We start from the raw sequence: 26,633 nt of genomic DNA on the forward strand, positions 1-26,633 counted from the left end.
CAACCATTGAAGCAATTCTTAAATTACAATTAATTCCTTCCAGTTGCTGTCTCTTTCTGTTTCTTTCTCCCTCTCTTACACACGTCCCCCCTTCCAGAAATTATCTAATTATTTTATTTGTATACATGCTGTATCTAGGAACAATGCCTTAACTTATAGTAGGTTCTTAATATTTGCTGAATTAAACTAAACCTTACTGAATTAATAATTCAAATATCCTTATATTTAAAACCTTATATAGAGATATATATTTAAAGTCTTATCTATAACTTGGAATTATTCTACCTTCAATACTGCCTTATCATTGCTCTTCTTTTACTCTGTTTTAGTAAACTAACGTGCCTTTGGGATTTTGTTTATGCACTTCCGCAACTATGTCTGAAATGTACCCCACCCTTCCTCTACTTTTATTTTAATCTCAGAATTTTAATACATCAATTGCTTTGTTACATGTTCTCAAAACAAATGTCATAGAACAACTTATGCTATAGAGGGAATTCTTATTAAAGTTTGACTAAGGGTGGTCTCTGGAGTGCTTCTCAACTCTGAGATTCTGTGATCCCTGTTTATAGAAAATAAAAGGAATGGTATGCTGAAGGGTTTTTACCACTTTGGTAAAGGTTCATAGCAGATTGTCTGTGTGGAACAACCTTAGTTTTGACTGTTATTTTAACAGAATAGGTAACAGTTTGGGAGTTTTAGATGCAAATTTTTCATTTATGGAAGTTAAAGGAAATTAAAAATAGAAATAATTTTATGTTAAGTTAATAATCTCATATCTAACATCTTTGGAGCAAAGAACGAGAAATGAAGTATATCTTCCTGCCTCTCCACTATGCCTTCCTAAACATTAAAGTTGTAGTTCTTAATCTTTTTTTTAGATGACTTTGGCATCTTAGAATATTTATTATTCCTAATGAAAGATATGCTTAATTTCAGTTAGAGCTTATTGAAAATGTTTTTTTCTCCCATCCAATTTCACTGATTCTTTAAAATTTGATCATGGATCCAAGTTAAAAACTCTTACAAACTTTTGCCTAATGTCTCTGAAATTGTATTTATGGTAAACATTTAAGCACTATGTGCCAGGTACTGTGCTAAGTGCTGAAGCTACCAAAAAAAGGCAAAAAATAGTCCTTGACCTCAGAGAGCTTACGTCTAATAGGGGAGACAACATGCAGACAGATATGTACCAAGTAAGCTATTTTTAGGATAAATGGGAAATGGTTAATAGAAGGAAGGTGCTGGGAAAGACTTTCTATAAAAGATAGGATTTAACTGAGACTTAAAGAAAACCAGGGAGGTTAGTAATCAGAGTGGAGGAGAGGAAAGTTACAGGAATGGGGGACAGCTAGAGAAAATGCTGGGAGTAGAGAGATGGAGTGTTCTTTCTTTGAGTAAGGACCTACAAATTTGACCCTAACTTTCTATTTCAGTGTCAACCACAAAGTGTAGTATTTGTGGATTTTAGTTTGAAGTCCAGTGTTCACATTCTCAATGGCTTGGTAATTTTAGTCCAGGCAGGTGAAAGTCTTTTCACAATATCGATATGTAATTTGAAATTTGAAAATTTCAGAATATAGAAAGGTGGTCTACTGGTTTTTTATTGATGGATTGATTAAAAAGGCTTCAAGTTTACCAGAAAGTTTACAATTTATGTCACTGGTCAAGGAAATAATCTTTGAGGCAATCCAATTGATTCAATAAAAATCTCAAACCAATAATCCATATTCAACAAGTAATACTTAATAACAAAAATAATACTGAAAAACTAATCATAAATAATGAAAATTATTACATACATACCTCTCCTGCTCATGAGCAAGTAAGGGATTATGATCCTAGATCATTAGAGATGCATATTTGTTTTAAATATTAGTGACTAAAAGGGATAAAATACTCTTTTATTTCAACCCACATTACATGCATCTTAGCTCATTTCTATTTTGTTGTCAATTATATAATTTATACAATAATATAAATAACAATGAATAATATCATACATAACAAATAGTAATTTACTGTCAGATTCTAAGGGATATGGCAAATAATATAATTATTTCACGTACGATGGGAAAAAAATTGAACTAAAATCTAAATCTTTTAGCAGCCTCATAAAATTATCCTTTTTTCTCCTCTGATATATATAAAATTTTGGGTAATTCCAGCTCTCCTAGAGATAGAGATGAAGAAAAGGCAACTATTTCGTGTACTTTGCACATCATTATTCCATATAATTTACAATGAAACTGAACAGTATTTCCTTGAAAAATAATACAAAAATTTAAAAATTCAAAAAGAGGGAGGTTTTGTTTGCTAATTGTTTATTAATATCTTAATATTTGTAGTCTTTCATCTTTGTTTTAAAATAACATTGGGCACAAATTGAACTTAATCTTTCTAAAAGTCCATGCAGGCCGTTATATAAAAGTAAAACTTTGAAAAGCAGTCATGACTTATCTTAAGCATTCTATGAGAAGCCTTTTGATTTTATTTCATAGATGCAGTTATGTCACAAAGGATAATTTAATTTGTTAGTTTTTCCATGGTAAAATAGCTAATCAAGTTCATAATTTAACTTGTATTCCAGTTGAGTGCCATTATATTCATATTATATAGCTCATTCTTTAGAGCAAGGTAATGAAATTATCTAATGATTATATATCTAGGGTTTTATCTTAAATCAGGAGTCCAGGACTCCTATGATTGTTGGTCTAGTAGAGACAAAGAAAGATGGAGCAAGAGAAAACATGTAGTAAAGACAGCTCAATCAAGGAGAATTTTAAGGAAAGGCTGTTTTGGCTACATGAGGGGCCTGAAGATTGATTACCTTTTGACTCAGACTTGAGGACATAGGCTAATTAATGAAATTGCCATTTGAGCAATAGGGACATAGGTGTTACTTGACCTGATATAGGTATTACTAGAAAAAGTTAATGTCTCAATTGCTAAAAACAGTTTAGTAGCTAAACTGTAGATGAAAATTGCTACTATTTTTTCAAAGCTATTGGATTATTTTTTCTTTCTGCACTTGATTTTAAGTTTGTATCAAACTCAAATTTTACCTTGTCGAGGTTTTAAGTTATCTTATCTCATTGTTTAATAAAAAGAACTGAATTTTCAAATATTAGACCTGTCTAAGATCGATTTACTCTTTCTAATTGGAAAGTTATACTTGTTATTCATAGGATTTAAAAATCTTTCTAAGGTACAATGCAGTTTTACATTGTTACAAGAAAACTTTCAAACATTTGAAACATAACACTGGATCTACATTGCCAAGATACAAAATGTAATGATTCCTTCCTCTTCCCCCTCTCCCCACTAAAATATTCCTTCGGTTATCCTAGGAAAGGGTTAATTTAAACTCTAACACACACTCACACACTCTCTCTCTCTCTCTCTCTCTCTCTCTCTCTCATTGCTTCAGCCAAATGTGGGGAAGTGAAGAGAGGACTGTAATTTGTTTATAGTCTAGTAAACACTTGCACAAAGTAAACTAATAAAATGTTATTATGCTTCCTATTTTAAAAAGTGTTGTTTTTTTAAACACAGACTGCATAGTTCTACTCTGAATAAAAATACTTCCTATATCCTAGGGCAACATAGAAAAGTAAATAAATGATTATCACTTAGTAATTAGAGAAACTACTGATAATTTCTGTAACTGTAATAGTAAACTGTTAGAAAAAGGTGTCAAAATCTTGAGTGCTGATATTTAAGCTTCCTTCTCACTGTTCCTGCCCAGTTTAACTGGTAAATTGAAAATGAATTTCTCAGACTATAAACCATGAAATATTTTACATATTTTGTGGATCTGAATTCCAATTCACAGACACAGTGGAAATGCACAAAAAGGCTATCAGATAGTTTACTGCCATATCAGTTTGGGTGAGGGTGGAGGGGCTGACAGATACACATTCCTCTCTCCCACCGCTTCTGAGTGCCTATCTAGTTAGCTGAATTCAAAGAAAAATCCTGACACATCAGGAACACCAGAGATATACACAAAGGATGAAGTGGAGTATGGATAAACAACAAACCAGTTCTACTTCAAAGTCTGCAACCACTCTATTATAGATCTCAGACTCTTTGGTAGCTCAAAATGAACAGAACATGACTCTAGCCAGACTCAAAATAGAATAATGGGGATAAAGGTCTTTTTTATGATTTAGCTGCTTCCGAATCTTTGTAACTCCATTTGGAGTTTGCTTTAAGGGCCAACTAAAATCTCATCTACAGAAAAAACTTTTATCTAGTCTCGCAATTCTAGTGCCTTCCCTCAAATTATTTCCTCTTTACTCTGTAGATAGCTTGTTTATATATATATTTGTCTCTTCCATTACACTGTGAAGTTCTCCTGGGTAAGGATGGTCTTTTTTGTTTTATTAATGTGGTATTCAGTCTTTTCTTTTTTGCAATCCTGACTCTTCAGGACCCTAGTTGGATTAAAGCATAAAAATAGCCAAGAGACAAGAGACAAAATTGTCCTTATTTGATGATAGCTTTCTTAGAAAATCTTAAGGTATCAGAAAAGATAGTAACTGAGGTAATCAGTTGGGCAAAATTGACAAGATAACCCATAGAAATCAAGAGTACATCTTTTTTTAAATCCAAGTATTTATTAAAAGTATATCATGTTATAGGCCTGATAGTTACCTGTATCTGTCTATAGCAACAGACATATTGGCATTGGATATTTTTTGTTAACTTCTACTCTATTCCTAGGTGCATCAACTTTGTGTAAAAGATTTCATATATTTAAATTTGACTTCCTTGTGAAGTTTAAGAATTTCTTCTACATTCATGACTGTGATTATGATTTGTAATCATGTTGCAGACATATTTCTAATTTATTATAGAATAATAATGTTCTTTCCTAATCAAACACTGGATTATTGAATTCCATTTCTGATTTTTGCCTAGTCTAATCTGTTTCATTGTTCTTTTTTTATTTTTTATCCAAAACTAAGTACTTATGATGATTGTTATTCTTTAACATAATATGGGGCTTTGAAGTATTCTATTGCCTCCTGTTTCTTTATTTTTCTTAATACTGTAGATCTTTTGTTTTTCTTAATATTTTTTATTTTATTTTTTAAAAATTTTTTTATTTGGCTCTCTATAGTGTTCCTTTAGGACTTTGGTATGTCATTAAATCTTTAAAATAATTTTGACAGTATTTTATTTTTTATTAGCACAGTGTACCCATATGCAACAAATAATTCTTCATCTTTTTTTTTTTTTTAAGGAACATTTTGTAATTGAATCTCTACAAGTATGGAGTGTGTTTAATTGATACTAAAAATCTTAACTATTATTACTTTCTATTGCCTCTTGGATGTTGTTACTGTAAAATAATATTCAAAAGATTCATGATTAAAGCTATGATTCTTACTGGGTCAAAGTTACTTAAAAGGAAGCATTATAGAACAAAGCTTCTTAAATTGTGGGTTGCAAACCCATATAGGCTTGCAACTATATGAATTATTTGTTGGAAGAAAGAGGGCTTTTGAAGATGTCAGACATAATCTATTTATATCTCCAGTTATGCACTATGTGAATTAGTGAGAATTATTTTTTACACCTGTAGACATAGATGATATTTTTGAGGAGGAACAAGTATAACCCATCCTTACCTGTTTTTACCTATTGAAAGGAGTAACTAACCTGATGATCTCCTTCCTCACCAACAGTAGCAAGGCATGAGCTACTGGTGCCTAAGCAATCCAATTTAAACCAGTAATCCAATCAAAATATTTATTAAACACCTACTATGTACCAGGCAGTGTACTAAACACAGGGGATACAACTGATAAAAAGAAAACAGTCCCCACCTTCAAGAGTTTACAATATGATGAGGGGAGACAATAGGAGGCAGTGAGTGGCAGTGTTTCAGGATATTTCTGATTAACTTTTACTCTTTATCTTAGCTGTGATCTGTAAAAACTTGCCTAGTTTCTACTAGGAAAAAAGGGGGAAACCCTTTTATGTTTCTATCAGGGATTCCATCAATAGAAAAAGTAGTAAAGTTAAGAGTCAAGAAAGATTTTTGTTGGAGTCCTGCCAATATGTCTGTTGCTATAGACAGATACAAGTAACTATCAGGCCTATAACATGATATACTTTTAATAAATACTTGGATTGGAGTGGGTCTAAAAAAAGATGTACTCTTGATTTATATGGGTTATCTTATCAATTTTGCCCAACTGATTACCTCAGTTACTATCTTTTCTGATACCTTAAGATTTTCTAAGAAAGCTATCATCAAATAAGGACAATTTTGTCTCTTGGCTATTTTTATGCTTTTAATTTTTACCTGTTTTGGCTTTTTCAAGGTATTGGATATGCTAGCAAGGAGAGGTAGACATTTTATGTTTTTACTTATTTTGCAGAGATTTGAGGTTATTCCCATTACATTTAATTCTTTTTAAATTTTTGAATATAGATATATAATTTTTTTTAGCTGAGGCAATTGGGGGTAAGTGACTTGTCCAAGGTCACACAGCTAGGAAGTATTAAGTGTCTGAGGCCAGATTTGAATTTGAACTCAGGTCTTCCTAACTTCGGGGCTGGTGCTCTATCCACTGTGCCACCTAGTTTGCTCCCGATACTTTTTAGTATTTAAAAAAAAAAAAAGCCATACCCATACTTCGTAAGGATTTTTGACAAATGATGTGATGATAATTTCTGCATCTGTTAAGAAAATCATGTGGGTTGAGACTTTTTTCTTTTGATATTATTACATATGATTATTTTTAAATTTTTGAACTATCCTTGTATTCCTGTATCTTAATATTGAACTGTGAAGTTTTGAAATACTACGTTCCATTTAAAAGTAAGTTGGTAATTTCCTTTGCTGATTACTTCCCATGGGAAAATGGCCAAGATGCATGAAGGTAAAGTTGCTACTGGGGGGAGGAAGAGTATCCTTCATTAAGGAATGAGGTCCCTATCTATCCCTTTCATTCTGCATTACCTAAGTCAGAAAACTGAAAGGTAAGTTGGGATGTTTAGATCTGCAGTTTGACGTATAGCAGGAGCACTGATGGAGGACAGGGCAAGATGGAAGTGGACAGAAAGAAAAGTGAAAGCAAAGATATATTTACAGAATAAAGGAAATGATCTCCTGGTGTCCTTGATGGAGTTAGGTGCCCAACATAGATTAATTGGAGGGAGTTTTATTGAAGTTCTTATTTGAGTTAATTTAATAATAAATTCTTTATTGAGTTAAATAGGGAGTAGGGTGCTGGGAATTTTTACCTGGGGTGTAGGTCAAGGCTTGGTATTAGTTTTGGCTCTTGCTAAGGGGAAACACCTGGCTTATCGGCAACTCTTTAGTATCTCTATTCATGGGTGGGTCTTGTTTTGACAAGGTGACTCCAGTATCTTGAGACTGTGTTTGTCTCAAGGAATTTGATAAAATTTTTCCTCAGTTTTTGAAAATAATTTGTGTAGCGTGGTTATTATTAATTAAATGTTTGAAAGAATATTCCTAATCAGTCTGACTAAATGTTTATCAATTATGTTAATCTTTTTCAGCATCCAGCTAATAGTTTTGTTTTTCAGTTCTATGTGGTTTTTGGTTTTAAATTTATCTATTCCCTGATTCTCAAGAGTTCCTCTTTTATGCTTACTTTGATTAGCTTAATTGTTTTTAAAAATGTTTATTTAATACACTAATTCTCTTTGACTTTGCTAATGTATGTTTTTAGTGTTGTGATTTTTCTTTTAAAGACTACTTTAGCTATATACTTTGGGGGGGGGGGGTGCTGAATGTCACAAGAATTCTAATTTTCCTGAATTGAGATGTTGAGTCAGGATTAAGGGAGCAATCAACCAATTAATTATTTAGTAAATGTATAATGGGTATTTTGTGCCAGTCCTTAATACTGCAGATAACAGGCAGTCCCTATCCTTAATATAATGGAGAAAGACAATGCACAAAAAGAAGCTGAGAAGACTGAGTAAAGAGGGTATAGAGGAGTAGGGAAAAAGTACAGAGGAATGTTGCAGAGTTCCAGAGAAGTCCAAAAGTACTGCGGCTTGTGAGAAATGAGGAGAAAAAATTATGCTGAGACCTCTCTCTAAATAAAGATCCTGGAGCCAGGGCCCTTGCTCTTTCTCCTTGCTACAACATTTATTAAGTGCCTTTTATATATTAAAATCTGTTCTAAGAGCAGAAATACAAAAAGAAGCAAAAGATAGTCTTTGATCTCTAGGAATTCCCAATCTAATGAAGGAGACAATAAATATATTCAAACACAATCTATAGTGAGCATTTTTTGACATCCATTTCCCCTAGCTGCAAGTGCCTTTCCCCTCAAAATTACTTTGTATTTATTTTGTGTGTATGTGTGTGTTTGTGCATATATATATATATATATATATATATATATATATATATAAATTCATACACATGTTGTCTTTCCCAGTAAAATGCCTTTAGAGACATGGACTCTCATATAGTACTTAATAAATGGTTGACCATTTGGTTCATTCTTTGTAGGTATTGAGGATATTTAATGTGATTAAGGCTCATGGGGGAACAGGATAAGGCTATGTATAGGCTTAGGCCTACTCTATTTGGCTCAGTACAGCAGAATGAGGGGCAAAAGGTGGAAGTTACAAAGTGAAAAATCTAGCCTACTTATCAGGATATTCCTTTCTAACAGATCTAATGGATATATTGAAAGATAGTAGTGGGTTCCCCTTTACTAGAGACCTTCCAACAGAAGGTACATGTTTACTTTTCAGATATGTTATAGTTAGGCTTTCTTTTTTTGTGCATGGGTTAGATTAAATGGCTGTTTAGGTCCTTTTAAATTTTAAAAAAAATGCTCTGATTACCATTGAGTCAAATTTAATAAGAATAAATCAAATAGAGAAAATTGTAACCTTAAATGTGGGGAAGATGGTACATGGGTAGATAAAGCAATTGTTTTGAAAAAGATTTTTTGGGACTTTTAGTAGACTTCAACCTTGGTATGGGGCAATACTTTGGAGAGGTGGTCATACTCTACTCTGCCCTAGACCATATCTGAAGTTTTATGTTTAGAGTTGGGTGCCATATTAAGGATTGACATTGAAAACTCACATATACAAAGGAGGACTGCCAGAATGATCAAAAACTTTGAGACTGTGCTATTTATGAGTCATCCAAAGGAATTGGTTATGTTTAGTCTGGAGAAGAAAAGATAAAATTTGGATTAAGGTTGAGGTTGAAGGAGAATATGAGCTAACATGACTTTGGTTTTTAAATGGTTTTCATATGGACTATTCTTGTCACTTATTAATGGATACAGTTTGCAAAGAGGTCCATTTAAAACTTGTTAATATTTAGAATTATTAAAAATGTGGCCAAGAAAATCACTTATATTATTGTAGATGAGATTGACAGTGAGATATCAGCTGGACAAGATAGATTCTCCATTCCAGCACTGAAATTGTGTGATTCTGTGATCTCACTGAGATGCAATCTCCACATAGCCACAATTCTGCATAAGAAATAAATTTAAAGGTCTTTCAACCATTTATCAATGTCTTACACAGATTTTATTCAAGACCTAACCAAAATAAGATATTCCTTTTATCCTGGACCTCCCCAATGTGATAAGACAAATATTAGCAGTTTTATAATTGTTCGTTTTTGTTAAAAAAAATAATAATAATAATAAGTGAGTTTGCCATGTTTATGATATTTTTATATCATCCCTATTACTGGTTCTTTGATGTTTCTCTGTCACTCTGTATATGTCTCTGTCTCACCTTTTTTTCCTTTCCTTCTCTCTCAGAGTATTTCCATTTATAGGTTTATTTTTTCTTTAAGTTTAAGAGAAATTTACATGCCAGGTATCTCAAAGACAGAGAAATACCAAAGGTGTTTTTTTTTTTTTAAAATTGTGACAGGTAAAAATCAACTACTACACAGGCAGTCATCTTTTTTGCATTGAGATGTAGCATAATTAAAGCCCATTAAGTTTATTGTTTTTTGATTGTGAAAGAGCATTTGATTCACATCTTTTTCCAAGAATATGTGTATCTAAATAATTCAAAACCCCTTCACAGACTGATAACTCCATTCAGTAACTCTCTGATCATTTAAAAAAAAAAAAGTGAGGCATAAAAATATTCCTACTAAGAACATTCATTTAGCTGGAAAATCTATAGTATTTGTCCATTAGTGGGTGTATATCTGAAACAGACATCTTTTTCACATCAACATTCTGCTAGTGTTATTACACACTGCTGTCTCTAAGAGCTTAAAGTTGACTCTCACATGGATGGTGATGGAAAGGTACATAATTGGCACAAACAGGTTGCAAAATAAAACCAATGGAAACGTCAATCTCCTCAAATTATATTTCATTATTGAAAAGAGCTAAGTTCTTTATAGTTGATGATTATATAATCTTATTGCTGTGTACAAAGTTCTCTTGTTTCTACTCATGCCACTTAGCATCAGTTCATGTAAATCTTTCCAGGCTTTTCTGAAATTAGCCTGCTCATCATTTCTTATAGAACAACAATATTCCATTAATTCATATACCATATCTTATTCAGCCATTCCCCAACTGATATGTCCCTTTGCTTTTTAAGATGTAATAATATATGCAAATGATATAATTTGTTCAGCCACTGCACAACAAAAATAGTTAACATATATAATATATATTTTTGTACATATAGGATCTTTTTTTTCCCCTTTTTAATTTCAAGGCTAATAGTGCTTCTTCGTTATTTCTGATCTGAAACTGAAGTGACTGACACATCCAAGCTAACATCATTTGTTTTTGTTTTGAAAACCTTGAAGATATTTGCTGACATGAAAGATACATTTCTCCACTTATTTTATTCATTGTAAGACATGCAAAATTATAGTAATGACTAAAATTACTTATGATAAAAATAGTTTGACTAAAACACTAAAACAAAAAAATTTATACAATTGTCTAGTTTGTCTTTAGAGCAGAATATTAGCTCCAGGAATATACAGAACATGTCAGTATGCAAGCAACATGTTATTTTGTATCTTAGCAACACTTGATGACCTTGTTCTATGGAGATATTGTCAAATACACATATCTATAACAAAATCACATATAAACTATTGGAAGATAAATAAGAGATTGTCTTTACTATGCAGTATTTCCAAGTCTCTAAGTTCTTTCCTAAATAAAGGTCCTATTTTTAAATTTTTGTTTTCAATAAATGGAGAAATAGGGTAAATGACACAGTATTTATATTACACATCAACAAGAAAAAGTTTTCTACTACTGTAAGGAAATACTGGCTATTTAATATGTGCCCAACACTAGACAGGTTTGTTTAACTGATTTAATCACACCTTTAATTAGCAGACCTATCTCTCTATCCTCACTTCAACACTCAACAATTATATTCAACAATTATCTTCTCAGACTTTTTCCTTCCCAGACTGATCTCTATCTGGGCATTCATGTTACCACATTGCTCATCACAAAGTGAGCAATGCTTTTGGTTTTCACCTAAACATTAATTAATCTATCATAGTGTTCACAGTAGGGAGCAGTCTCAAAAATGAGAGAAATAACTATTATTGGTTTGACTATACCATGTGTATGATAAATAAATTTACTTTGGAAATGGCATTAATTTGTGTGATAGGACATTATTCTTGGGTTTTCTTAGCTTCCTTTCCCCCCAATTTACCTATATATTATCTCTCCACTTCAGCCCCCATGTCCTTTCTTGGGCGTCAGAAAGCTATTCCAGGTTCTTGTGAGCCACAATCCTCTCCACCCAATGGCTCAGATTCCTACTTTGTTTAGTCATCCAAAAGGACCCTTAGTTCAAAGAAAAAAACATTTAATGAAATACCAAAGTAATACAAATAATTACAGACTAGTCTTCATAAACCTGGAGTTCATTTTCCCATATACCTTCTTAGAGGGAAGAGTAAATATGGATAAGAATCAAATGTGGAAGGAGTAACCTCATGTCACTTCATCACTTCATATGTTCTTCAGCTATCTTCCTTTCTTTAGTGCCATCTTTTACACTGTCTCTGGGGATATTTATGATTCAGTTTTTCCCATAGAGCATCACAGCTCTATCGGTTTTTTTATTCATCTCTATCGGTCTCTATTATTCATCAGAGAGGGTTGGCTTAAAACTAGACTTGACCTAGAGGTATCAGGAAAGAAACAAAGCTTCAGAAAATAGTTTGGAACAATTTCTTACCTGGAACATAATGATTACTAGTTATTGATGCTCAAGCGGCAAGATAACAGAAGAGGGAAAGTATTCTTCAATTAAAATACAAGATTTATTAGATATTTTACTTCCACTTAAAAGCCTAAGCTTGAATATTTTCTCCTTATAAAATAAGCACTGAACAACAATACACACACACACACACACACACACACACAAGATTACAGCATTTTGGAAAAGAAATATTTGGATACCCCACTTCTTTGCTCCTGCATTTGGTAGTTTTCTCACCTGGGCAATGAGACGAGCCTTGCCCCATTTAACAACAGGACAGGTTAGGCAATTTTTAGGGATGTGCTCACACAAATCACCAGCCTTGAACCTTATAATCATCTATATGTACCAAACCTCACTGTCATTAAACCTGGGCTCATCCTCCTTGGCTAGCATATTACTATACTCTTTATCTGCATAATACTGAACATCTAGCTGCCCTAAAACATTCCCTTCCACAGTCTCAGCTGACATTTTCTCATTCTTATTCCCAAAACCTTTGAATCCCATTCTAGATTTGCCTCCTCTTTCCATTTTGTAGTAATTAACTCTTAAAACAAATATTATATATGAATTTTCAAAAGGAAAACAAAGATGGAAAGATATCTTTTTCATAAGTATCTGAATTTATACATATACAGATAGTATTATTATAAGTACTATTTTTTTAAAAAGGATATTTTGACACATTTTTCCTTTGTGAATTATAGCCAGCAAAATGTTGGTTAGTAATATTTTAAGTGTACCATACATACTTAAAAAATTAAAAAGCCATGGGCTAAAAAGGATGTCAAAATTAGTTTAAAATCAGTCCATTAATAAACATTGAGTGTGCACTATAGTATGACATTCATAGAATCTATGAATTCTAAAACTGTTCTTAGGACCAAATTGCTATAACAGTATGTCATTCAATGTGATGAGACTTTTTGTCATCCCACTTGGATGGCAATACAGAAAGTTTAAACTTGGATTGTATATTATAGATACTTATAGGCCATCAAAATTATCATTCAATAAATACTATTTCATCAAGCCATTCTCCAGTTGATAAATGGTCAAAGGATATGAACAGACAATTTTCAGATGATGAAATTGAAACTATTTCTACTCATATGAAAGAGTGTTCTAAATCACTATTGATCAGCGAAATGCAAATTAAGACAACTCTGAAATACCACTATACACCTGTCAGATTGGCTAAGATGACAGGAAAAAATAATGATGAATATTGGAGGGGATGTGGGAAAACTGGGACACCGATGCATTGTTGGTGGAGTTGTGAACGAATCCAACCATTCTGGAGAGCAATCTGGAATTATGCCCCAAAAGTTATCAAACTGTGCATACCCTTTGATCTAGCAGTGTTACTAGTGGGCTTATATCCCAAAGAGATACTAAAGAAGGGAAAGGGACCTATATGGGCAAAAATATTTGTGGCAGCCCTGTTTGTAGTGGCTAGAAACTGGAAAATGAATGGATACCCATCAATTGGAGAATTGGTAAATTGTGGTATATGAATGTTATGGAATATTATTCTGTAAGAAATGGCCAGTAGGATGAATACAGAGAAGCTTGAAAAGACTTACATGAACTGATGTTGAGTAAAATGAGCAGAACTAGGGCATCATTATACACTTCAACAATAATACTGTATGAGGATGTGTTCTGATGGGAGTGGATATCTTCAACAAAGAGAAGATCCAATTCAGTTCCAATTGATCAAGGATGGACAGAATCAGCTACACTCAGAGGAGGAACACTGGGAAATGAGTGTGAATTGTTTGCATTTTTGTTTTTCTTCCCAGGTTATTTTTAACCTTCTAAATCCAATTCTTCCTGTGTAACAAGAGAACTTTTAGGTTCTGCACACATATATTCTATCTAGGATATACTTTAACATGTATCAACTCAAATTAAAGTGGGGTGTTTTTTTTTGTTTCTATTAAAAATGGAATATTTTTCTGTAATGTGCTAAGTATCTTAAAGTACACAATTGACGCTTCATCTGTATACAAAATTACTTTTTTTTTTTAGACATGACTAGAAGTGTGACTATAACCACTACTGAAGAATCCTTTGAAAAAGCCAAGGGTGAAACAGTTCATTTCCCTTGCAAATTTACAGTTAGCCCAGAAGACCAAGAACCATTACACATTGAATGGATTAAATCACCCCCTGATAACCAAAGGGTTGATGAAGAGGTGAGTATTAATATGCATTCAACATAAATATTTCTAAGCATCTACTGTACATACTTAATGTCATAATTTGGGGGCATCGCGCAAGAGTCTGGACCCATCGATTTAATCATAGTAATAAACTCTTAGCATGGAAAAGCCTTCCATTGATAACAGTTTAGTAACTCATCTATAATTTAGATTTAGACAGTTGACTAGGGCCCTGAGAAATTAAGTGATTCCAAGACTAACTCTGTCCACTGGACCACTATTGCTTTCAATAATAAAAACCTGGAAATGGCCTACGTGTTCATTGGCTTATTAAATTATGATGTGCTCATATAATCACAATTTTAGGAAGAGACCAGCCACCTCATTTTATAGATGAGAAAAATGAAGCTGAGAGAGATGTGCCCAAAGTCGTATATGCACATGGAGGATCTCATTCCCATGATATAATCCCATGTTCATTAATTTTATTTCTGCTGTTCTTTATAAAAATCCCATAATTATTCCTCATACTCTTACAGCACTTCATTGTGCGGTAAAGGTGATTCTTGAAGACTCTATAAAAAGAGTAAGTTTTAGCACCTTCTGTTATCTTATAAATATTTCTAAGGATAGTGCCGGTAGCTGAGTCTGCTATATAAGTCTAGCTAATTGCAGAAAGATTTCTCAAAAGTAGATGATAATATCATTAGTTAAAGCAGCCTATGATACAGAAAAAAAACATAAAATTTCTTTTAGTCCTTCACCAATGATGGTGATTCTGAAAAAGATTATTTTTATAAATAGTAGCAGTTAAATTACAAGATTTTTATTCAAAGACTTTAGTTAGACTCAAAGTAATACTGGAAGCTTTGATCCATGAGAATTCATCAACAGGCATTATTTATTTATATATATTTTATTGTTAAAGCTTTTTGTTTTCAAAACATACGTAGGTAATTTTCAACATTCACCCTTGTTCCAATTTTTTTTCCTCCCTCCCTTTCCCCCACCTCCTCCCTGAGACAGCAAATAATCCAATATATGTTAAACATGTGCAATTCCTCTATACGTATTTCCACAATTATTACGATACACTAGAAAAATCAGATTAAAAATGAGAAAACAACAACAAAAAGAATAAAAATACTACGTTGTGATCCACACCCAGTCCCCACAGTTATCTCTGGTTACAGGTGGCTCTCTTCATCACAAGACTATTGGAACCGGCCAAAAAGCATTTATTAAGATTACTATTTGCCTAATGCCATACTGTTAATATTCCAAAAGACAACAAAGAGTTTTAACTGAGGGGAAGAATGGTTCTTTTGGTGAAGGAAAACCAGGGAATTTGCTGGATTATTTCCCTGCTGTTAATAAGAAGTGTCCTTTCATAGAAGGTAACTGAATGGTTCAGAGAAGATAAACTTAGTATCATGCTTATTTTTCTAATATATTTAACTAGGTAGAGCAAAATTTAGCCTTTAAGACTTCCCCTTCAGCAGATTTCTTAATCATATAAAATTGCTTTACAAATACAACTGCAAGAATAATTCTGTTTAGCAAAATTTCATGCCATAAAACAGAACTACATGCTCAGCAGAAGTTTATTTACTCAGTATATACCTAGTATATTGTTAAGAAAAGTTTTCTGTTGTCTCCTATGTCACAGAGCCTTCAATGATTAAAAAGAAAAAATATTACAAACTCAACTTTTACTTACTTTACTCAACTTTTTAAATAACACGTTATTTTAAAAAAATCAAAGCACAATAGGAGGTTAAATCTTAAAGCCCCCAAATTTGAACCTCTGGTTCAGAAAATGGAGTGGGTGGGGGAGGAAGGGAGGTGGTGATCATATCATTCTTACATTTTATTTTAGCTAAGCAAAATCAAAAAAATTAAGATAATCAACAACAACAACAAAATGCATGCTCTGTCTGTTCTACCTTCAGAATTTGTTTGAAACTTAATTACTTTTAGCTTTGCTTTCACATCTTATGTAAACACCAAAAGTACACACACAAATTGGCTATAGTCAAGTGTGTGTGTGATAATTATTGTGTAGTTATGTACATATAGTTATAATTAATATACATGTTCTGGTTTTATTGATTTTGCATCACTTGATATGCCTTCATTTTTTTCCATATTTTTGCAGTTATTATATTTCATTGTATCAATATAATAATTCTTTCATTTCCTATCCTATCATTTTGCTGTCTCCAGATATAGCATATGTTCGGGTTATTTTTCTTTTTCTATTATAAATAAAACAATTATAAATATTCTAATATAATAAGTCTTTTTTTTTTTTACTTACATGGTACATAATAGGAATAGAATCAGTGTCACTTTTACAATTTCACTGAAAATTGTCATTATTGCTCTGTCAAACCTATTTGAATCAGATCTTACTGCTAGGTCCAACACTCTTATCATACCACCTAACTGACCCTAGAAGTATTCTTGTTAGCTCTCCAATGACATTCCTGTAAAACAAATAAAATATGGTTGGGAATACAAGTAATGAAATGATTTATTAAATTTATATGGTTCCCAGTTTGGTATTTCTCAAGTTGTATTGCTTTCTATATTTTAGAGCCCTTGAAAAAGCCATGTTTGCTTAGTATAATGCAGAAAAAGTATCCTACATAGAGATAGCTTTAATAAGCTTTATTATACAAAGGATAAAGAAAAATGGCTACTAACAGGGACAGTCTCATTATGTGGCCTCCATATCCTCAATGAGCAGCACATTGGGAGAGATATTAGCAACATTGCAACTGAAAATCTTACATATCATTTTTATCAGTCAGTGTGCAGTGTGATACCACTGGGAGACTACTCTGTTATCTATGTGATAGGTTCAATAAAGACGTTTTTAAATTACCCAATATGAAAGGAAGAATGAGATGCCAAAAAAAGAGAATAAGGAATAGGGAAGTAAAATTTAAGCCTCGCAGAACCATTCCAGCAAAAATATTGAAATATGGGAGTCTAGGGTCATACTAGCTAAACTGATTTTTAGCAATTGATGCTTAGAATTTATCTAAACAGAAATTATGAGCTATCATATTAAAATCTCAAAAGTAAGGAAAGTAGAAAAATTTCTTGTTTTGTTGATTTAGTTTTGTACACACCTGTGTTGCCATTAAACTGGAATGACTTTTTTTAATTATTAAATTTTGGGGGGAGGATGCCTAAATTCTTTAAATTTTAGGTATTGATAAAGGAGTTACAGTTAAATTGAACTCACTTAAATAGCTATTAGAACTTTAAATTACATAGAATTTTTTTGTTTCTTTTTTTCTTCGGCAATTGAGTGATTTGTCCAGGGTCACACAGAAAGTGTTAAGTGTCTGAGGCCAGATTGGAACTCTGGTCTGCCTGACTTCAGGGCTGGTGCTGTATTCACTGCACCACCTAGCTGCCTCCTGGATTTCTTTAATAAGATGATACAAGTTGAAACTGCTCTCTCTCCTAATGGTCTTAGTTGCCAAATCCAGTGACCTTTTCTCAATCCTCATGTCTTTTTGGCCTTTCCGCAGTCTGACACAGTTTGTTTATCACTCTGTCCTCCTTCATACTCTCTTTTCTTTAGATTTTCAGGACACTACTCTTTTAATTTCCTTCCTGCCTATCTGATTACTCTTTTTTTACTGGATCCTCCTCTATGCCCTCTAACTGTATGTAGAACTAAACTATATATCTTCTTTCTCCCTCTATACCAGTAACTTCACTTGATAATGTCATTAGCTTCTATTAATTTAATTACCATCTCCTCCTCTATGCCCTCTAACTGTATGTAGAACTAAACTATATATCTTCTTTCTCCCTCTATACCAGTAACTTCACTTGATAATGTCATTAGCTTCTATTAATTTAATTACCATCTTCATGCTGATGATTCTCAAATCTATCCTTTTTGCCCCAATTTATCTGCTGACCTCCAGTCCTTTTCTGTATCCCAAGTGCTTAGGGGTGTGTGGGGGGACACTTAATAGGCATTTAATGAAAGTTTCTTGAATGAAATTGAATACCAACCCTGAAACCAGGATGATGGAGCTCTCACTTATTTGTTGAAGAAAAAATGTTCTCCCATGTCCTATTTGAATTATAAAGTTTAGAGCAGTTGAACACTAATTTAGCTCTTCTAACTCTAAATCTGCCTTCCTAAAATCTAAATAATTCCATCATTTTTATATTTATACATTGTTTAAATAATACTTTTATTGTTTTAATTCATTCTAATTTGATGCTACCATTTTAGCATATTCCAGAAAAGGTAATAGTAGCTTTTCCTGTCATTTTGGGGTTTTTTGGGTTTTTTACTGGTATATATACTTCTTTAATATAAAACTTGGTATGCTGACCAGTTCAATAAACAGTTATTATTTTCTGCTTTCATTTTAGATAATTGTATATTTTGGAGGCAACATTTATGATAAATACTCTAAAAATCTGAAAGGACGCGTTTATTTTACAAGCAGTGATCCCAGATTAGGTGATGCATCAATTAACATAACTGATATACAGTTATCCGATATGGGCACATATCAATGCAAAGTGAAAAAACTTCCTGGTATTGCAAACAAAAAAATTCAGCTTTCTGTGCTTGGTAAGTTTTTTGTGTTTGTTTGTTTGTGTTTTTGTTTTGTTTTAGTTTTGTGAAATTATTTGGTAAATATAAATAAAATTAAAGTAAAATAATAAATAAATTAAAATCAAATTAAAATTTGATAGATGGATAAAAATATTGTCTATCTTTTTAGTTTTAATAGTAATTTTAATGTTTTTTAAAACTCTTTGCTTTGTGTGTGACAGAATGTGTATGTCCCTATTTCCAGAATTCTTAAATTAAAATGATTAAAAACATAAAGACTTTCTTTTAGCTGAGTAGAGAGGAATATAAAGACGTGATTTATGGAGTGCATGTGGTATCTTAAAGGTGAGTGCCTTTTACCTTAAATAGCACCTGCATGATCTCTGCATGTTTCAGTAAGGACACTCATTTCACACAACAGCAAGCTAGCTTTTTTAAACAATATGAGAATACCTGAAGAACAGGGTGGTTTTTGAAAAGAGAGAAGAATAAGAAACCAAATTATCAACATCTGCTGAATTGTGGAGAATGCCAGGGAAAAATCCATCTACTTCTTCTTCATTGACTGTACCAAAGCCTTCAATTGTGTGGAACACAATAAATGTGGTAAGTTTCAAAGAGATGGAAGTACTAGATCATCTTTATTTGTATGCACATCGAGAAGTAACAGTTCTGAACATGGAACCATTGACTGATTTAAGATTGGGAAAGGAAGTTGTTTGTTGTCAGTTGATTTAATTTACGTGCAGAGTACATCGTGTAAAATGCCAAGCTTAATAGATCAAAAGCCGAAATTATAGTTGCCAGGGAAAGTAGCAATAATCTCAGATGTGCAGACAATACTTCTGGCAAAAAATTAAGAAGACTGAAGTCTCTTGATGAAAGTGAAAGAAGAATGGAAAAGCTGGTTTGAAGCTTTATATCAAAAAAAACCCTGAGATCTTAACAATTGGTTCCATCACTTCCTGGCAAAACAGAGAGAGAAGAAATTGAAGCTCAAAGATCACTGCAGCCATGAAATTACAAGTTGATTGTTTCTTGGAAGGAAAACTGACAAATCTGGACAGCATATTAAAAAATAGACACTATGCTAAGAGAGGTCCATATAGTCAAAGTTTTTTTTTCTTTTTCCTTATGGTAATATATGACAGTGAAAGTTAGATTATAAAAAAAACTAAGAGCCTCAGATCTGAAGCATTCAAGTTGGGATGCTGGAGGAAAATGTTGAGAGTCCTTTGGACAACAAAGGAATCAAATCGGTCAGTACCTAAATTAATTCAGACTGTTCATTGAAAAGACAAGTGCTGAAGCTGAAATGCTCTGGTCACATAATGAGAAGGCAGGACTTATAGGGAAAGACCCTGATTTTGGGAAAGATTGAAGACAAAAGGAAAAGAGGATGTCGTATGGTTAGATACTTTCCTGGAAATAACGAACATGAACCTAGACAGATGTCAAGAAATAGCAAGGATAGAAGAGTCTGAGGTCATGCAAAGTTAGATACAGTTGAGTAACAACAAAGATGAGCTTCCAGGGGAAATGAGGATTCCTCCAAAGACATAATGGAAAGGATAGGGACCAATAGACTTAGGAGACTATGGTTACAGTACAGTCTCTTCCACTAACTACCTGTGAGACCTTGGGGAAAACTCACAATTCTGTGTGGGCCTCAGTTTTCTAGAAAATACAGGGATGCTCTGTGATCTCTGAGAGATTATAGGATTTGAGATTTAAAATTAGAAATGCACTTCTACCATTTTGTCATCCTGTGCTGATGTATGGAACAGGTCCTAATTAACCTGAAAATTTCAACTCTCTGTTTTTTCTACTAAGCCCCGTCAGGTACAAGATTTTATATTAATGGCTATTAGAAGAGTAAAATATGAATAAGATGTTTGCATTAGCAGAAGGTTCTGATGTAGAATTTCATGAACATTACTTTGTTGTAGTACTTTGTTTTGGGGAAACTTTCTTTGCTTTGACACTAATTGGCACATCCTCATTTTTTAATGTATCTGGAAACTGATTTTTCATTTACTTGGAAAGATTGGCCCTAAAAAAGCCTAGGGCAGGATTTTGAAGTATTTTGGATATTCTCTTCTAAAAAGAAGTCATAAGCATAGAACAAATCTATGCTTTTGTGAGATGGGAAAAGTTCTCAAATCAGCTTGAAGAGATAAAAGGGTTATTGTGTTTGAATTCTATTTGCCTCCAGCACCAGCATGGAGTCTTAAATGTCACTGATTCAAAGTATTTCTTGCTCTGTTCTTCTTTCACTAAATAGCAGAAATGAAATTAAGCTAAGAAAAACATTTTGAAATAAGTAATATCTATGTAGATGTACATTCTGAAATTTTTAATTTCTTGCTTTCTTTAAAATACAATGTGCGTGTGTGTGTGTGTGTGTGTGTGTGTGTGTGTGAGAGAGAGAGATGTGATGTGATGCATACTGAAAAATGCTCTTTTAGGTGAGAGTATTAAATAAGCAAATAATTAAATGATTTAATTTCTTTTTCAGTTAAGCCTTCAGGAACAAAATGTTATCTTGATGGATCATCAGAGATTGGCAGTGACTTTAAACTAAGATGTGAATCAGAAGGTTCACTTCCTTTATACTATGAATGGCAAAAATTTCCCAACACAGAGAAATTTCCTCCTGTGTCATTATCAGGTATTGCTCTGTGTGTGTGTGTGTGTGTGTGTGTGTGTGTGTGTGTGTGTGTGTTAAAATAAAATATTTGTTTTAACATTTGCTTGGCTAAAAAACTTTTGCCTTTTTTTTTTTTTTTTTTTAAGATTTATGTAACCCCATTGAGAAATTGGCTCAAATCAATTATTAACAACAGCTAAATAACATTAAGTGATATTAAAGTTTAAGTTTTAAGTTTCAAGTGCTATCTTTTCCCCCTCCCTGGTAGGATAAGCAATCTGATACGGGTTGTACATGTGCAGCCATGTAAAACATCTCTGTATTAGTCATTTTGTACAAGAAGACAGAAAGAAAGTGAGAAACAGTATGCTTCAGTCTATATTCAAACAATATCAGTACTTTCTCTCAGAGGAGTGATAGCATTTTTCATCATGAAATCTTTGGGATTATCTTGGAACAGATGTATATGTATTTATAATTGTTTATAATGAAAAGAATATTAAATTTTGCATCTGGAATTTGAATCTAGTTCTGAGTAAAGCCTGACTGTGAGATGATAATCTTAGATTGTCACAAAATTTTCTTTTTCACTGAACTTGAATTTCCTCATTTTAAAAAAACCAAGACAAAATAAAACTATACCATCAACATTACAGAGTTATTTTAAGGAAATTACATTACAAAAAGCACACCATGAATACATTATGTTTGTATGCTATTATTAAAATAGCATGATATTGACAGAAATCAAAGTTTATACCCTCAAAAGAGATTTTAATCTTGGATTTATTATTTTTACTGATTACTCAAATTTGGTCAGAGTCCCTGAATTCTGATCTTAAATATGATCCCCTAAAAAAACCCACTCTAGCCACATTCAACCAAATGTACATATTTTTCCCACTAGCTGCCCCAATTACCCCAAACTTTGCTACACTTAATCCTTATTTTTTAACTTGGTATTTAATGATTTTTAAGGTGAGGACTATAGTGGCAGGAATTATAGGAAAGTAGAAGAATGGCTTCCATTTTCCTTGGTTTTCACAGTTATGTCTATAGTCCCTGTCTTATCTCATTTTTTGCATGTTTCCTCACTTTAAAAAACTCATTGAAATATACATGAAGTTTATTTCTGTAGAAAAAGAGTAGAGAGAAGGGAATAGAAAGGAAATGTTTACCTCATATCCTTTTAATAATAATTATTATTAGAAAATTTCAAAAGAATTATGCTTCTTTCATAGGCAAGATAATAGGAAAGAAAACTGTTCTTTTTAAAAAAATATATTACTGATATATTTTCTTTTTATATCATTTTTCATTTTCTTTATATCCCTCAATTCCTTACCCAGGCAGCAATTAATTATAATGAAAAATAAAAAAGAAGAAAAAAGAAAGAATCCAAATCTGTGACAGTGTACTATGCAAAGTAGACCCATAGTTCCTCACCTCTGCTGAGAAGAAAGATACTTTACTCCATCAAGTCAAACTTGGGTATTACTACAAGGCTAAATTTTCTTCTTTTCTCTTGTCATTTGCATGACTTAAGTCATGTAAATTGTTTTAATGATTCTGCTGACTTCACTTTACATCTGCTCATATAAGGTCCCCCATGTTTCTCTGATTTCTACATTCATCATTTTTTATGGCTTAGTAATATAAAATAAATTCACATATCACAATTTGTTATTAATAAAGTGCTAAACCTGGAGTCAGGACTAATCCTCCTGAGTTCAAATCTGGCCTCAGAAATTTACTATCTGTATGATCCTGGACAAGACACTTAATCCTGTTTGCCTCAGTTTTTTCATCTATAAGATGGGACAAACCACCCCAGTATCTCTGCCAAGATAATTTCAAATGGGGTCAAGAAGAGTTGGACATAAATGAAAAGAACTGAATGACCACCACCATTTGTTTAGCCATGCCCCATTCAGTGAGCATCTACTTTGTTTCTCATTCTCTGCTACCATAAAAAATTTTACTTTGAATATATTTTGATACATATGTGATCTTTCTGTCAATAACAACAGTCATAATAGCAGACCAAGCACTTTAAGATTTATTATTCCATTTTATCCTCACATCCAACCCGAGGAGTGGATGCTATAATTATTTCATTTTACTGATGAGAAAACTAAAGCTGGCTGAAATCGAGTGATTTGCCCAAGATTGCACTGCTAGTAACTAGGATCTGAGACCAGATTTAAACTCGGATCATCCTGACTTCAGGTCCAGCACTATCTCCTACTTTCCACTTCTTTAACCTCTTTATGATAGATATCTAGCAGTTATATCTCTCAGACAATGTGTGTGGCTATTTTTGTTGCTCTTCTTAAAAAAAAAATTTAATCCAAATTCTTTTCCAAATGGTTGGACTAATCCACAGCTTCACCAACAGTGTTTTATTATGCCTCTTTTCTTTCCCACATTTGACTGTGGTCATCTTTGACAATTTCATAGGCATGAGATAAAATTTTAGTTATTGTCTTATTAGTGATTGAGCAATTTCTATCTCACTTATGGTGAAAAGGCAGTGACTAACCATAAGCTCAATCAGACTTACTTTCGGACCATTTGTCTCTCCCTATCCCAGTGTATCTCCTTCCCCTCCCCTACTTGCAGTCTCATTCATGGCAGTTTAACACATTGGCTGCTGGTTGCTGTACTTAATGTAGATACTCTATGGCTTAGCCTACTAAGCTCAGAATTCTTGAGATAAGAGATTTCCCCAAGCCTTGAACACTAGTCTCAGCCTTCCTAATAATAGAGATCATAGGCATAGATCACTATTCCTAGTCTTGTTAATAGTTTGTGATTCTTTTTATAAGAATTATTTGTTCGTATTATTGGACCATTTAACAGTCAACCACTTGACAAGCATCCTTGGAGTAGGGAAAGAGTTGAGGCAGGCTGACTATTGAATCTAATGATTCATAGATCTTTATCAGAGGGATGGCAGTATCAGAAGAGTGCATGTTTGAGAAATATTGCAAAGGTAAAAATCAACAGGGCTTGTACCTGAGTTGCAAGTTTTGGGATTGGGAGAATGATATTAACTTCACCAGAATTAGTAGAGTTAGGAGTGGAGAGTATTTAAGAGAAAAGAAAATGAGATAAATTTGCATATTGTGTTGTTTTAAACTATATTAGACGTTCATTTTGAGTCTGTAGAGATTTGAGAATCATCAGTACAAAGGTGTTTATTAAATCCATGAGAGCAGATGAAGTCACCAAGTGAACTAGTAAAGAGAGAAAAAAGAGCTCCAGCCATTTTTTTCATCTTGATGAAATTTTTATTTAGTGTATTTCCCTTTTAATTCTTTAATTTCATTTTTGATATTAATTCGTGTAGTTCTGGTGGAAAATTTTTTTTCTCCTTTGAATTACTGAAATCATTTCTACCTTCTCTTCTGAGATAGATGAGGGGGGGAAAAGAGAGGGATTGACTGGAATTTTTAGTTTTTGGATAGGGTAATACTTTATAGTACTGTCCTGGGTTCCTCTGTTGATTCCTCCTGGAGTTGATTCAGTGGATCATTGAACTTCAGATCTCACTGCTATTTCAAGATGGAGTGTTTATCTCACAGTCCTTCACCTCCTGTTTTGAGAATTGCAACTTCTTGCTTATAAGACTTTGCTACCACTATAAAGTCCCTGCTTCAGGGTCTTCTGACCATCTTGGTACTTTCTCAAGGAAGCCAGAGCTTGGACAAAGTTTTGCGATCTACATTTGGAATTGAAGGCTACCCTAAACCAGTACTTTCTTTGCTAGTGGGCCTCCTTGCTTTCCTGTTACACATGAACTTCTGGATGACCTCTTAAGCAGCTCTGAAATGGAACAGCTCTAGTTTCTTGATCATTATTCAGGCTGGTGTACCCTTTCAGGTTTTGCTGAACTAATTATTTGGGAGATAAGCAGTTAGCCTCTGTGTGATTGTTATTAGTTTACATTTCTCACTGGAAAGATGCCATTTTATATCCTTTAAGCATTTATTTCCTGGGAACATTGTTCCTTATTCTTACATATTTCAGGGGTGAGACACCCTTGCAAATTTGGAAAATTTGTATAAAATTTTTTGACTCTCCCTTCATACCAGAGCAGTCTGAATTATTATGGTATATGCTGATATTCTGTAATACTATACATATATTTATGCATTTCTGGATTTCTAAACTTGTGTTGTTTACTGGCCTCTGTTTGCCTTCTGTGGCAAACAAAAAAAATTCCCATTTATTTTCTTATGCTGACTCATGATATAGTGATATCAATATGGAAGGGATAACTTTATTTTGAATATCAGATGAGAAAGAAGAGTGGTGCAGTGGAAAGTGTCCCTCACCATCTATGTGGCATTTGGTAAGCAAGTTCCTCATAATTCTTTGGACCTTAGTTTCTTCATCTGTAAGAAGAGTTTTCTAGGATTGCTTTTAGCTTCACATCTATGATACTGTTACTTATTAGAAAAATCTATTGCAAATGTTTTCCCCTACCTAATGATTTTCTCTCTATTTTGAGGTGCATTCCTTTTGCTTCTATACAAACTTTAACTTTATTAATCAAAGTTCTCTTTTTTTATCTTTTCATGATTACCTTACACCCTTTTAAATCAAGAATTCTTTCCCATTTATGGATGTGAAAACTTTCTTTTTCTAGCACTAATTTTTTTTTTAATTACATGGGCATTTTATATTTATGTCATGGATAGTTATTCTGATGTGTAGTATATCAGTTGCTAGTGTTGATGTAGTGTAGTGTCTTTCTTGAAATATAAGCCTAATTTCTACCAGACTGCTATACAGTTTTCCCAGCAGTTTTTGACAAATACAGTGTGCTTATCCTGGGGTGTTTTTGTATTTTGTTTACCATAAATATTTCTTTATTGCTAAATTCCATAGCTTTTTTATACAATTTCATCTTTAAAAACAAAACAAAACTTTACTGCAGTCTTTGATAATGTAC

At 32.9% G+C, this 26,633-nt stretch overlaps 1 protein-coding gene across 1 annotated transcript in view; it reads left to right on the top strand.

Moving 5' to 3' along the window:
- Positions 1 to 26,633, top strand: part of CXADR (CXADR Ig-like cell adhesion molecule) — a 38,470-nt gene that overhangs the window by 5,317 nt on the left and 6,520 nt on the right. Inside the window, exons 2-4 of the mRNA XM_003766755.4 lie at positions 14,287 to 14,453; positions 18,834 to 19,038; positions 21,542 to 21,694. Coding sequence (XP_003766803.1) covers positions 14,287 to 14,453; positions 18,834 to 19,038; positions 21,542 to 21,694 — 525 coding nt within the window. The remainder of the gene's footprint in view (positions 1 to 14,286; positions 14,454 to 18,833; positions 19,039 to 21,541; positions 21,695 to 26,633) is intronic.

This window comes from Sarcophilus harrisii, chromosome 3, assembly GCF_902635505.1.
Source record: "Sarcophilus harrisii chromosome 3, mSarHar1.11, whole genome shotgun sequence".
Classification (NCBI taxonomy): domain Eukaryota; kingdom Metazoa; phylum Chordata; class Mammalia; order Dasyuromorphia; family Dasyuridae; genus Sarcophilus; species Sarcophilus harrisii.